The following is a 13005-nucleotide window of genomic DNA, read 5'->3' on the forward strand; positions in this document are numbered from 1 at the left end:
ATGCTTCCACATTCCGACTAATTTGAGTGAGCAGGCACTTATGAATCATGCACATGAACGTGGCACCAGCATTCTTGAGGCCAAAGGGCATAGTGACATAGTAAAAACATCCGAACAGAGTGATGAAAGCTGTTTTTATCTCATCGGGTCCATACAGACGGATCTGATGGTACCCGGAATAAGCATCCAAAAAGGACAAGCGCTCACATCCCACAGTTGAGTCGACTATCTGGTCGATGCGGGGCAGAGGGAAATGATCTTTCGGGCAGGCCTGATTGATATGCTTGAAATCAATACACATTCGAAGTGACTTATCTCTCTTGGGGACCATGACGATGTTGGCGAGCCACTCGGAGTGGTATATCTTGCGGATGAACTCAGCTACCAGAAGCCGAGCCACCTCCTTGCCAATTACTTTCCTCTTCTCCGTGGCGGACCGACGGAGATGCTCTTTAATGGGTTTTGCTTTCAGGTCGATTCGCAAATGGTTCTTAACCAGTCCCCTCGGTACACCTGGCATGTCAGATGGCTTCCATGCAAAGATGTCCCAGTTCTCACGGAGGAACTGGGTGAGCGTTTCTTCCTATTTGCTGTCGAGTGTTGTTGAAATATGGGTCGGAGCAGCATTGGGGTCAGTCGGGTGAATGTGAACTGGTTTTGTTTCGCCGGCTGACTGAAACGCACACTCAGAGGCAGGCTTTTTGGCACGCAACAAATCACTCGGATCTGCATTCTTTTGGTACTCTTGAAACTCCACTGCTGCTATCTGTTCATCGGCGATCTTAGAGCCTTTCTGGAGGCAATCTTCTGCTCTCTATCAATTCCTAGTGACTGTGATCACGCCTTTGGGGACAGGCATTTTCAACTTGAGGTACACATAACACGGTCGAGCCATGAAACGAGCGTACGCAGGCCGGCCCAGAATGGCATGGTACGCACTTTTGAAATCCATTACCTCAAAGGTCAACTTTTCCTTGCGATAATTCTTCTCATCCCGAAAACCACGTCAAGAGTGATCTGGCCGAGTGAATCGACTTTCTTTCTTGGGATGACTCCGTGGAATCGCATGTTTCTCTCGCTGAGCTTGGACATCGGGATGCCCATCCCTTCGAGGGCCTCAGCGTATAGGATATTCAGACCACTGCCGCCATCCATCAAAATCTTGGTCAGTCGAGTGCCCCCAACGAGTGGGTCAACCACCAATGCTTGCTGCCCAGGGGTGGCAACGTGTGCTGGGTGGTCGGACTGGTCGAATGTAATGGGGGGTTTTGACCATCAAATATGTCATTGCCGGAGCAACCATGTTTACTTCCCTGTTAATCACTTTCAATCGACTTTTGTCTCGATGTCAGCAAAAATCACTAAAGTGGCATCGACATTAGGGTAACCTTCATCCTCCTCTTTGTCCTCTTCCTTATCAGATTCCTTTTCCTTTTCACTAGGCTGATCTTTCTCATGGAAACTCTGAATCAGGAGTCGACATTGTCGAGTGGTATGTTTGGGAAGGATCAAGTTACCCTCCTCATCCTTTTTGGTGTGAATGTGACACGGTAAATCAAGCACATCATTCCCGGCTTGATCTTTCACTTTCTTGGGGGTCCAAGGTCCTTTAGGCTTCCCCTTGAACTTCCCCTGATTCAAGACTGCTGCCTCGCCAGGACCTACAGCTTCGGCTTTACGTTTCTGTTTCCGACTGGAGTTCTCTCCTCTGGTGTCCTGGGCAACTGACTTGTGCTTGCCGCTCCGGAGTCGATCCTCTTCTTCGCTGTTAGCGTACCGAGTGGCAATCTCCATCATCCGAGACAAAGTCATGTCTCTGGTCCGACCGAACTTTAGATTGAGCTCTCTGTAACGAATGCCTTCTTTAAAGGCACAGACTGCTTGGTGATCTGATACATTCTCCACCGTGTGGTGAAGAGTGGTCCATCTCTCTCAAAGTCTCGTTATCTTTCTGCACGCAATGCTGCAATTTCATCAAACCAGCAGGTCTCTTGTAGGTGCCCTCAAATGTTTTGGTAAACACTCAGGCCAACTCATCCCAACTGAAAATGCTTCCAGGGGCCAACTGATTTAGCCAAGCTCTGGCAGAACCTTCAAGCATCAAAGGGAGGTGCTTCATGGCCACTTCGTCATTGCCGCCACCAATATGCACAGCCACTCGGTAGTCTTCCAACCAAGTGTCAGGCTTCAACTCTCTTGTGAACTTACTGACGCCAGTCGCCAATCTGAAGTTGTGAGGGATATCAGTGGCTCGGATGGCTCTTCCGAAACACTTAGGGCCGGAAACATGGACCCTCCTTCCACTGGGCCTGTCTCTATCCAACCCTTCCCTGTATGCTCTGTTCCGGTCGACCAAACCTTGTACAAGGACTGACCTTGTGTTGAACCCAGGCTCTCTTGGGTCGACTGGAACTCTGCGGTCGTTACCATACGGGTGCCTGTCGTCGTACCGTCGGGGCGCGTACGACCCGTCCCTCGGAAGGGGCGAAGGCACTCGACGGTGGTTGTCACGGGCGTACTCACGATCAAACTCTCCATGAGCTCTTCCCGGGTGCCGATCCCAGCGGTGATCACGATCTTTACGCCGCAAAGGCGACCCAGGGTTGTGTGCCGATTAAACTGTATCTGCCCTTACTAGCCTGTTGTGGATCCTGTTTCGCGACTGAGAAACGACGGAGTTCAGCTCTCCTGCTGCTCGGAGCAGTGCTCGGATCTGTTCCAAGCCCCTTCCAGCTTCTGAACGGGATGGCTGAATAGACTCTGCTATATGCGCGGTAGCTGTAAGATTCTGGATCAGAGTGGGGTATACCTGAGGTTCAGGCGGAAACAACTGTCTTTGACGTCGACTGGATTCTGGGATCAGTCGACGGGCGCGTTCACCGAGAGAATGTTGGAGATTCTCCAAACGTGTGCACTCAGCCAGCGTGGCCAAGCGCGCAGCCTCCAAGGCCTGAGCCTCGGCAGTTTCCCCTATGATGGGGGTCTAGAGGGCCTCCATGTTGCGGCGGTGCAGCTCTTCCCTCTGCTGCGAATTGAGAGGTTGGGGCTCGTACTCCTCGTGGCTGAATGACGGGCCGTCACCGCCGCCATCACCGCCGATGCGATGAAACCCGGGCGGGCTACGACGAGGGTCGGCCATGAGAACTTCCGCCATAGGGTCACAGCTCCCGCGCTCGGAAAAAGTATCCGCAGAACTAGTCGACAGGTCGACTGGGCCGCAGAGGAATTCGTCGAGCTCGATACCGCGACTTGTGGGGTGGCCGTCTAACGAGCCACCGCATGCTTTACCCACCACTGGAGCCGCGACCGACCGGATCGCTTGCGGCGACAACCAGCGGAGTGAGTGGATGATGTGAGGACCGACCGATAAGGAGTCGATGGCTGTCGTAGGAGAACGCCGCAAGCACTCGCGCGGAAGTGCGACGCCCCGTGGATCGGAAGGGCCTTGACATCGAGGGGGGCTTCTTGAAGCCAGACGAAGTCGTCGGCAACAAAAGTGAGTGCACCAAGTCGGAACTTGTGGCCCATGATCAAGCCGCCGCCGGGAACCATGTTGATGAAGATCGGAGAAAACGCAACCTCGCCGGAAGTCGCTAAGACGCTAGGCCCCAAGGTGGGCGCCAACTGTCGTGGTTCTAAGTCTGACAATAAGAGTAGGGGGTACGTATGAGGAGGCCAGACCCTAGCTACGGTGAGGTTGTACACATGAGTTTACGAGTTCGGGCCCCTCTCGGAGGAGGTAAAAGCCCTAAGTCTCGATGCCCTGAGGCGGTCGACTGGAATATGGGTGTGTGTTACAAGGGGTGCGAGCCCTTGTCCCAGATAAGCGGGGTGGCTTATATAGAGTACGTCAGGACCCCATCCGTCCTCCGTTATAGGGGTTCAATGCACATTAAGATAGGGCGTTACTGGTAACGCCAGCTATAAAGTGCTATTAATGATCTTTAAGACTATGGAGTAAATGCCTGACTATTGTCGTCCTGAGTGACTCTAGGTCTTATGTACTCCGAGTGGTTCCCTGTGTGGTCGAATGATTCCATCCAGGTCGAGTGAAATTTGGGTATCTGGGTGAGGTGATTGGTCAAGTGGATTGCACTCGATGGCTTCAGTCGGTACCTCTTGCTATACTTTGAATGTCCTTGACTCTAGGGTAGTGACCTTGGGTAGGGCGTATAGGTCGGACCTATGACCCTACCCTAGGTTCATGCATCGTCAGGCACCCTGCCAAAATCTAAGAATATTCTCAAATTTCAAGGCAAGATGGGAAACCATACGAACAAACCAAGTGTTGGCACACGCCTATACACAATGACCATCACCAGCATTAGCCCAAAAAGAGGCAACCCAACCCACCTCATAGACTACTCCAACAAAAGGACTCACACTCAAGATGAAAAGACCAACACCAATCGAACCAATGACAACACATAAGACCGCCCACACACCAGAACAACAGTGCCCCACAATCTCCACTGACACGTCTCTTGTACCACAATGAATGCAACAATCGAAGCAACATCAAGTAAAATAAAGAAGGATGAAAATAAGTCACGGAGCCAAGGAAGATTGGCGTGCACCCAACGGTCGAATGGACCCCTTCCCTTAGCAAGTAGAATGAAGGAAGGTGACACGGAGCAAAGGAAAAACCCCAGCGCAACGAATCCCTCCCCTCACAAATCTACCGGCGCCCCCTCTCGGCCACACCCACAACACCACCAAAATCAAAAGAGAAATCAGTATATCTTTGTTCTCCCATGCATCAATCACAGTACGAATCCCCCAACCCCTCAACGGTAGACACCACACAAGCATGGACTAAAGCCCCACAAAAACAAACACCATCTGATCACTAGATCCCATGTGGTATGCTAACCTCGTTGCACGACAGGGATCCCTCTATGGGAAGCTTAATAGTTGTAAATACAAGTTCACCTCAAAGGGTATTCTATCTGGACATTTACATTTGAGCCCCTAATTGTGTCACACCCGTGTGTTTTGCCCCTAAATTCAAAAAACCCTCGTTTCTGCCCAAGCTCGTTTGCTCTTCTTATGCTTTTGCCCTTTACCATTTGACCGCAACTTTGGAAACTTCATAATGAATTCATACTAACTTAGAAAAATACAAATAAGATATCAAAATGTTTGGAAAAACATCACCTATATGTGCATGTCATTTGCATTCATGACAAAAGTGCTGAAAAGTCCCTATCTCAGCTTGAGCTCATATGATGTTAACAAGAATAGTAAATGATGAAAAAAATTGAAAATAGATTCAAAAAAATTTAAATTTTTTTGTGGCAAACATTGAAAAATGTTTTGAGAGATTGCAAAGTTTCATGAGGAAATGACATTCATGGAAGTCGTGGAAAAAAAGGAAAATTGATGCTCCAAAACAAAAGCATTTTGGAGTGCTGATTTTTTTTCACGACTTCCATGAATGTCATTCCCTGGTGAAACTTTATAAGTGCTCAAAACATTAGTCAATGTTTTCCACGAAAATAATTCAGAATGTTTTTGATTTTTTTTAAATATTTTTTGATTTATTAAATATTTTTTGATTTTTTGGACTTCATGCTGACATTATACGAGCTCAAACTCAGATGAGGACTTTTCACCACTTTTGTCATGAATGCGAATGACATGCACATATAGGTGATTTTTTTTGAACATTTTAATATCTTATGTGCATTTTTCTGAGCTAGTGTGAATTCTTTATGAAGTTTTCAAAGTTATGGTCAAATGGTCAAGGGGCAAAAGCATACAAAGAGAAAATGAGCTTGGACAGAAACAAGGTTTTTTTTTTAATTTAGGGGAAAAACACACAGGTGTGACACAACTAGGGGCTCAAATGTAATTGTCCCTATTCTATCCTTTTAAAAATAAAATAATATAAAATAATGATTTGGATAAAGTCGAAGAATGAGTGCGTGTTTGTCATGGACTTTGTGCGGTTAGCGTACAAGCTACTGGTTGAGAATGTGATGAATGATGAAGCTATAACCAGCTGCTCCATTGCTGCCCGAGGCGGGGTTTGGATTGGTACTGAAGAACATGCTTCCTTGTTCTGATGAACTCACGCATCGTCATATTGCAAAAGAGAACTCAAAGTGTAGACTTCGTAGATACAAAAATGAAAGTCTTTAGAGCATCTCTAACAGGCGCCCAACGCGCGGCGCGCTAAAATCTGGTTTGCGGCGCGCGCAACGCCGGATTTGACGCGTCGCGCAACGCTTGCTCCAGCAATATCGCTAAAATGCGGCGCACGCATGCGCTACTCCAGCAGCGCGCTAAAATGCAGCGCGCGCGAGCAGCCGGCGCACACATTTGTTCTTCTTCTTCGCGGATGTCTTACCCTTCTTCGGCTGTGGCGCATTTGGAAACTTCGAGGTGCCGGAGTCGTCCGCCGCCTTGTTCTTCATCACGGCGGGTGTCGGCGCGACGCCACCAGCCGCCGAGGTGATCCGAGGCGGCATGAAGAGGGGGCGCGCGAGGCCGATGCTCGGAGGAGCTCCGGCGGAGGCGCGACCAACGCTCCCAGCGCTAGGGTTTGCGGCGGTGGCGGCGGTGCTGGAGGGTTCGCGGCTGTAGGATGGGGTGAGGGGAGTGCCGGCGCGTGGATCCATCGGGTCAGCTCGCCGGCGCCGGCGCGTGCGGGGTGAAGGTGGCGCGGGGGAGAGAGTACGGCGCAAGCGCTCATTTGTGCCGCGCGTGGAAGCGGGCGCCCCAAATACCCAGCGCGCGGTAGCGATTCGGATCGCGCGTCCAACTCTATATGCCGCATGTGGTTACTGCGCGCCCGCTGGAGACAAACTAGTGATTGCGCGCGCACTAAAATGGGTAAATTTGCGGTGCGGCGCCTGTTTAGCGCGCCTGTTAGAGATGCTCTTATCGTGTGATGATCACTTGTGGCCATAAAAACAGTTCGGGAAGGCGCTTCTGCAGCAGAGAGGCATGAAGCTCCCACGGCTGCATCATGCGATAGGGGTTGGGGATGTTCTTGCCTCAGACCTGATCAAGAAAGAAGATTTTGGGGTGTTTGTTACCATGATGTGGTGCATTTGGTCGAGCAGGAACAAGTTCACTCATAGGAAAGTAGGTTTCCAACCAATGTGATCTATTGCACTTGTTGATGAGATCGTGGCGACCCTCGAGCTCCCTCCATGCCAGAATGATCCAGGAGGGAGTCACCAGCACCACTGCCGGCTACCTCCACTGGAAGGTTGGGTTGCAGTTGTTAAGTTGATCTTTATCCCGTTCGAACCCAACGAGTCGAACGGGCCCCTGACTCGCGCCCTAATCGGGTGCGCCCAACCAAACCATGGTTGGTGGGCCCCTGTGACCCGCGCTATATAACAGAGGTGGGGCCGGGGCACGACACACGAGGTTGATCGCTGCCACAAACTCCACCGAACACTCCCTACCGATCTAGGGTAAGCGCGGTGCTCACGGGAAGCACATCATCACCGCCATCTCTGTCCACATCGCCGCCGTCACCACACCACCATGTGCAGCTTTGAGTATGTCCTCTTCTTGGACACACATTGCTATTGTCTTTTCAATGTCCCATGTTCCAGGTGACATATTATAGTTTACAACAAAAGTTTCAAACTCCTTTGGCAGTGAAGCCATGACCAGGTGGACCAGGAGCTTTGGTTTGATCTCCAGATCCTCATCCATGGGCTTTAGCTTTGCTGCCATATTGCTCATCCTAAGAATGTGCTCTCTTATACCATGACTACCACATGTGTAGCGTTCTGTCACCAGTTGTTCTAACACCTGGGTGGCATATATCTTTGAAGAGCCAGTGAACTGGCTCTTTATCTTTGTAAGCAACTCCCCTACGGAAGTGCACTATGCAATGGAGCCCATAATGGTGCTCTCGATTGTATTCTTTATAAATGCCATGCACTTTTTGTTTGCGTTAACCCACTTTTGGATTTCTATGATGTAGGACATCTCCAAAGGAGCATAGTCCCCTCTCTTTTTAGACCATGCAGCATCATCATCAGTGGACTCTCTTACTGGCTCTGTGGGTCTGACCTGCTGTGATTCATCCACAACCCAGTCTAGATCAGCACAAAAAAATGCCAGTTCAACTTTCTTCCTCCACTCAGTGTGATTATCACCTCTGAGCGTCGGAACTTCTTTTAGGCAACTCATCAAGTGAAAGCCTCCTGAAATCATAATTTAAGTGACATCAGTATTAACAATCATATGCATTAATCTAACGTTGGTCAAATAAACATACAATTGTCTTTGCAATTAAATCTATATTACCGTTGGGTAAAAATATTAGAAATAAATGCACCTTTAAATTTCAATAATAAAACATGATCATGTTATTAAACAACATTGGTCATAAAAAATAACATAATCATATTCATTTTAATAATCACTTTAACATGCTCTTAAAAACATAATTCTATCTAAAAAAAAATTTTCTTTGTAAAAGAGCACTAATTATTTACGCAGCGGAAAAACATGAATAAAATTCATGTACTTTTTTACTCTTTACAGAGACTTTTCTATGACCGAATAAAAATCATGATTTTTTTTTAATTTTCTTTATAAAAATTCATGAACATTTCTTTTTCTGAAAATTTTCAATTTTAATTTTCAGAAACTTTTCTGATAACTTCTCTATTTTCTAAACAAATAATTTGTTGGAAAAAATTTGCATAGGAAAACTATAAAAAAAATTGCCCAAAAAATTGGACAAAAAACTATTAACACAAAAAGAAAATAGCAGCAGCAGCCGGCCTTGACTCGGCATGGGCCGCCTGTGCCTGCGGCCTCGGCCTAGCTCGCACGTGGGCTGTGCCCGCGGCTGCGCCGCCGCTCTCCACTTTTGGCCCAAAAGGCCCAGTCTACGTTAAGGTTTCAATCCCTGTCATCCGATGAGATCGACGGTCCAGAGCCGTTTTCAGGCGAACAAAACGGCCCCAATTGATCCTCCCGGAAAACCCTAGCGTTTTCCTCTTCCTCTCCCGCAGCGCTCGCTCTGGCCGTCCAGCCACCGCGCGAGAGCGCCAGCCACCGGCGATGGCGTCCACCACCGCGCCGCGCAAGCCCGGCCACCGTCTCTTCCTTTCCCCCCTCCATTTCTTTGACAGAGAGAGAGGGACGCCTGCTGCGCCCTCCTCTGCTCCCCTTGTGCCTCGACAGCGCCCTTCTCTGTGGAGTAGCGGCGGGGCACGGCTGCGCCGGCCGCCGGTGTCGGAAGTGAACCACCGCGCCGCGCGAGCAGCCTTCCCTTTCCCTTCTTCTCTGCTCATCTACTACCGCATACAGCAACAGATAGAGAGAGAGATCCGGCGGGTTTCCGATGCGGTGCCCCTGCTGACCCCTTTGTCGGCGTGCGCGAGCACCTTGAGGGTGAACGCGCCACCGTCAAACGGCTCGGTGGTGGTGCCTGTACTTTGCCCCGATGGGGTTTGGTTCTTTGTCCCTGCACCTCGGCTTGCCGATGCGTGTGGGGATCGAGAGGAACAGGCGCGGCCGGAGTGGTGGCGCACTTTGCCGGCGGCCCAAGGCCTTCTCTGGTGAAGCATCATATGTTTTGACATAACAGATCTTGGTGAAGCATCATATGTTTTGGGCATAGAAATTCACCGAGATAAAAACAATGGAGTCTTATGACTATCGCAGAAAGCATATTTAGAAAAGGTTCTTAAAAGGTATAATATGCATGCGAGTAAAGCCACACCTGCTTCTATAGTTAAGGGCGGTAGTTTTGGGAAATTCCAGTGTCCCAAGAACCAGTACGAGATAGATTAAATGAAATGAGTACCATATGCTTCGGCAGTTGGCAGCTTACAGTATGCACAAGTGTGCACTCGCCCTGACTTAGCCTTTATCACCGGGGTACTCGGTAGATATCAAGATAATCCAGGCATAGAGCACTGGAAGATGGTAAAGAAAGCATTGCGTTATGCGCAAGGCACGAAGGACTACATGCTAATATACAGGAGAAGTGATTCCCTAGAGATAAAAGGGTATTCAGACGCAGATTTTGCGGGGGACAAAGATGATAGAAAATCCACGTCATGATACGTATTCACCCTTGCTAGGGGAGCTACTTCGTGTAAAAGCTCCAAACAGTCGATAGTTGCATCATCCACGATGTATGCAGAATTCATAGCATGCTTCGAAGCCACAGGGCAGGCGATATGGCTAAAGAAATTTATACCCGACTTGAAAGTGGTAGATTGTATTCACAAACCACTAAAGATGTACTGCGGCAACCAGCCCGCGGTATTTTACGCTCACAACAACAAGTCGAGTAATGTTGCCAAAACAATAGAGATAAGGTATTATGTTGTGAAAGATAAAATTCAGGATCAAACTATAAGTCTTGAGCAAATAAGGACAAAAGATATGCTTGCGGATTCGCTAACGAAAGGCTTACCACCCAATGTGTTCAAGGAACACTTAGCCGGCATGGGTTTAAGGGAAAGCCTTATGATTCCTGGATAGGCCCAAAAGAAACAGAATTTGTTTCTGAACATAACGTATGTTGTAGCTGTATGATTCTATCGGCAATTAACTTGTGCCGATGAAACATGCTCTATGTACCAATATGGGATGAAACAAATAAACTAGAAAGTATAAGGTCAAAAGTAAAGTTGAGATTAAGGGGGAGAATGTTAGGTTGATCTCTATCCCGTTCGAACCCAACGGGTCGAACGGGCTCCTGACTCGCACCCTGATCGGGGGCGCCCAACCAAACCATTGTTGGTGGGCCTCTCTGACCCGCGCTATATGACAGAGGTGGGGGCCGGGGCACGACTCACAAGGTTGATCGCTGCCACAAACCCCACCAAACACTTCATACCGATCTAGGGTAAGCGCGGTGCTCACGGGAAGCACACCACCGCCGCCATCTCTGTCCACATCGCCGCCGTCGCCACACCACCATGGCAGGCGTTGGATCGAGCTCATCCGCACCAGAAGAAGGTAGGTTCACCGGATCTACTAGCCTACTCCGATCCAAGGTCTATCAGCAGTCAATGTTGATGGTGCCCTCGACATCCAGAACCGAGTGCCTGGCTCAGGCCATGTCGTTAGGGACTACCATGGTACCTTTATTGAGGCATGTATGAGTCAACATAAAGACATTGATGATCCGTTTATTAGTGAGCTCTTTGCTTGACGGATGGTATTGATGCAGCTGTCAGCAGGGCCGTATATTAGCATGTGCAACAGGAGCAACCGAACAGGGCCCCAGACACCGAAGGGGCCCCATTTTCTTGGTTAATCACGGTGTTAACTGAAGCATTAGGTACTTGAATAAACAAATGTTTGAATATTTTACACCAAGCCAGCCTACGCATATCTCTCAGTCTCACAGCTCTTCGAAAATATCATGGTACAACTAAAAAAGCAGATTATGTACGTGCTATTATATGGTTACATGTCTTTAAACCTTCTGCTTCCAACTGGTGTGTGAAAAACTACACTGGCTGACAAAAATATGATGGTTTTTCTTTCACACGTAGGGCCTCCGATTTTCCCGGTACGGCCCTGGCTGTTAGAATGGAGATCAATAGGTCATTATGTACATAGACTGCTCTAATATAGTATATCCGTGGCATGATATTTGATGCCCTCCGGGTAAATAGTGCACATATGATGAAGAAAATCAAGCATATGTCCGAGTCTTTCCAGGGTTTCAAGCTTCTTTGGATTCATTGTGAAGCAAATTGGGCGACCCACCTTTGCGCTAAAGAAACTCTTAGTTTCTCTTCTTGTACACGCTTCGATGTAATTCTTGGATTCCCTGACTAGAACCATACAATTAGATTGTAATCTCTTGTCAGTTTGGTAAAGCGAGGGATTAATGTCCAAACAAAAAAAATAAGCATTATGGATCACTTCACTCAACAGTGTCTGAATATCTGGTCAAACACGTTTCGCTAGGACCCCAATAGCCAGCGAACGTTCGCTAAGACTGATGACATTTGTGAATGTTTTTTTATGGCATTTTGTGCTAGCGAGCATGGCATTTTGTGCTAGTGAGCATGGCAACTCTGCCGCAGTTCTGTTTCCGCCGAAAAATTTCCTAAAATTGCCGTCCTCGTGAACTGCGGCGAATGTTGGCTGGTTATGATTACCGTTCCCGTAACATTTTCTGCACGGACAGTGACGCAAACGCAACAACGACAAAGCAAAAAGTCATGACACTCGTGAACAAACAGTCACATGCTCACAGCAAGCTTGGCACATACTTCCTCCGTCCCAAAAATTTTGTCTTAATTTTGTCTAGATACGAATATATCTAACACTAAATCGTAATTAGATATATCCGTATTTAGACAAATCTAAAACAAAAAATTTGAGATGGAGGGAATATTCCATATTTGCATTGATGACTAGCATCGCAGTTGCATCTCGCCATCGACTAGCAGAGCTGCTGCCTGGACGCCGGCCTCCAAGAGCAGCAGCAGCAGCGCACCAGCATCAACACCCACTCAAAACTGCAACCACAATACAGAGGAAGGTAGCCAGTGAGATCTCCCTGCCCTGCGACGTAATGTAACCACTAGTTCAAAGTCCAAATTAATACGACAATGGTAGCCAGGTGTTCGAACGCTTGTCCGTTAGGTACTTACCACCATGCTCCGAGATCGAACCGTCTTCTCGGCGGCTGCTCCCGACGAGCGGACGCGGCGGCGTCCATGGAGAAGGCGGAGTAATGCAGCAGCCGCGGCTCGGACCGCACCGCCCGCCGTGCTAGCAGCGGCGACGGCGACGGTGAGGCGTCGAAGTCACGCGGAGAGAAGGGCGGCGACGCGGACGGGGACGGCGTGAATGCGTACGGCCGGCGTCCCGGGCCGACGCTGACCGGCAGCGGGGACGGCGGCGTCAGCGGCGGGGAGGAGGAGGAGGACGCCGCGCTGGTGCTCATGGTCACCCGACCCGGCCGGCCACGTCGCGTACGCGCGGCCGCAGTGTCTGGGGACTGGGGTGCTGCTGCTCGTGCGTAGCGCTGGGTTGATCGAGGCT

General features: G+C 49.1%; 1 protein-coding gene across 1 annotated transcript; it reads right to left on the reverse strand.

The window, feature by feature from the left end:
* Positions 1-12157: 12157 nt before the first annotated feature.
* On the reverse strand, positions 12158-13005 carry LOC123116562 (uncharacterized). The gene is made up of 2 exons (XM_044537502.1): positions 12612-13005; positions 12158-12476 (listed from the first exon to the last, which is right to left on the reverse strand). Exons 1-2 carry the CDS (start codon positions 12905-12907, stop codon positions 12401-12403), a joined length of 372 nt encoding a protein of 123 aa, XP_044393437.1. The 5' UTR covers positions 12908-13005; the 3' UTR covers positions 12158-12400.

Source organism: Triticum aestivum, chromosome 5B, assembly GCF_018294505.1.
Source record: "Triticum aestivum cultivar Chinese Spring chromosome 5B, IWGSC CS RefSeq v2.1, whole genome shotgun sequence".
Classification (NCBI taxonomy): Eukaryota; Viridiplantae; Streptophyta; class Magnoliopsida; order Poales; family Poaceae; genus Triticum; species Triticum aestivum.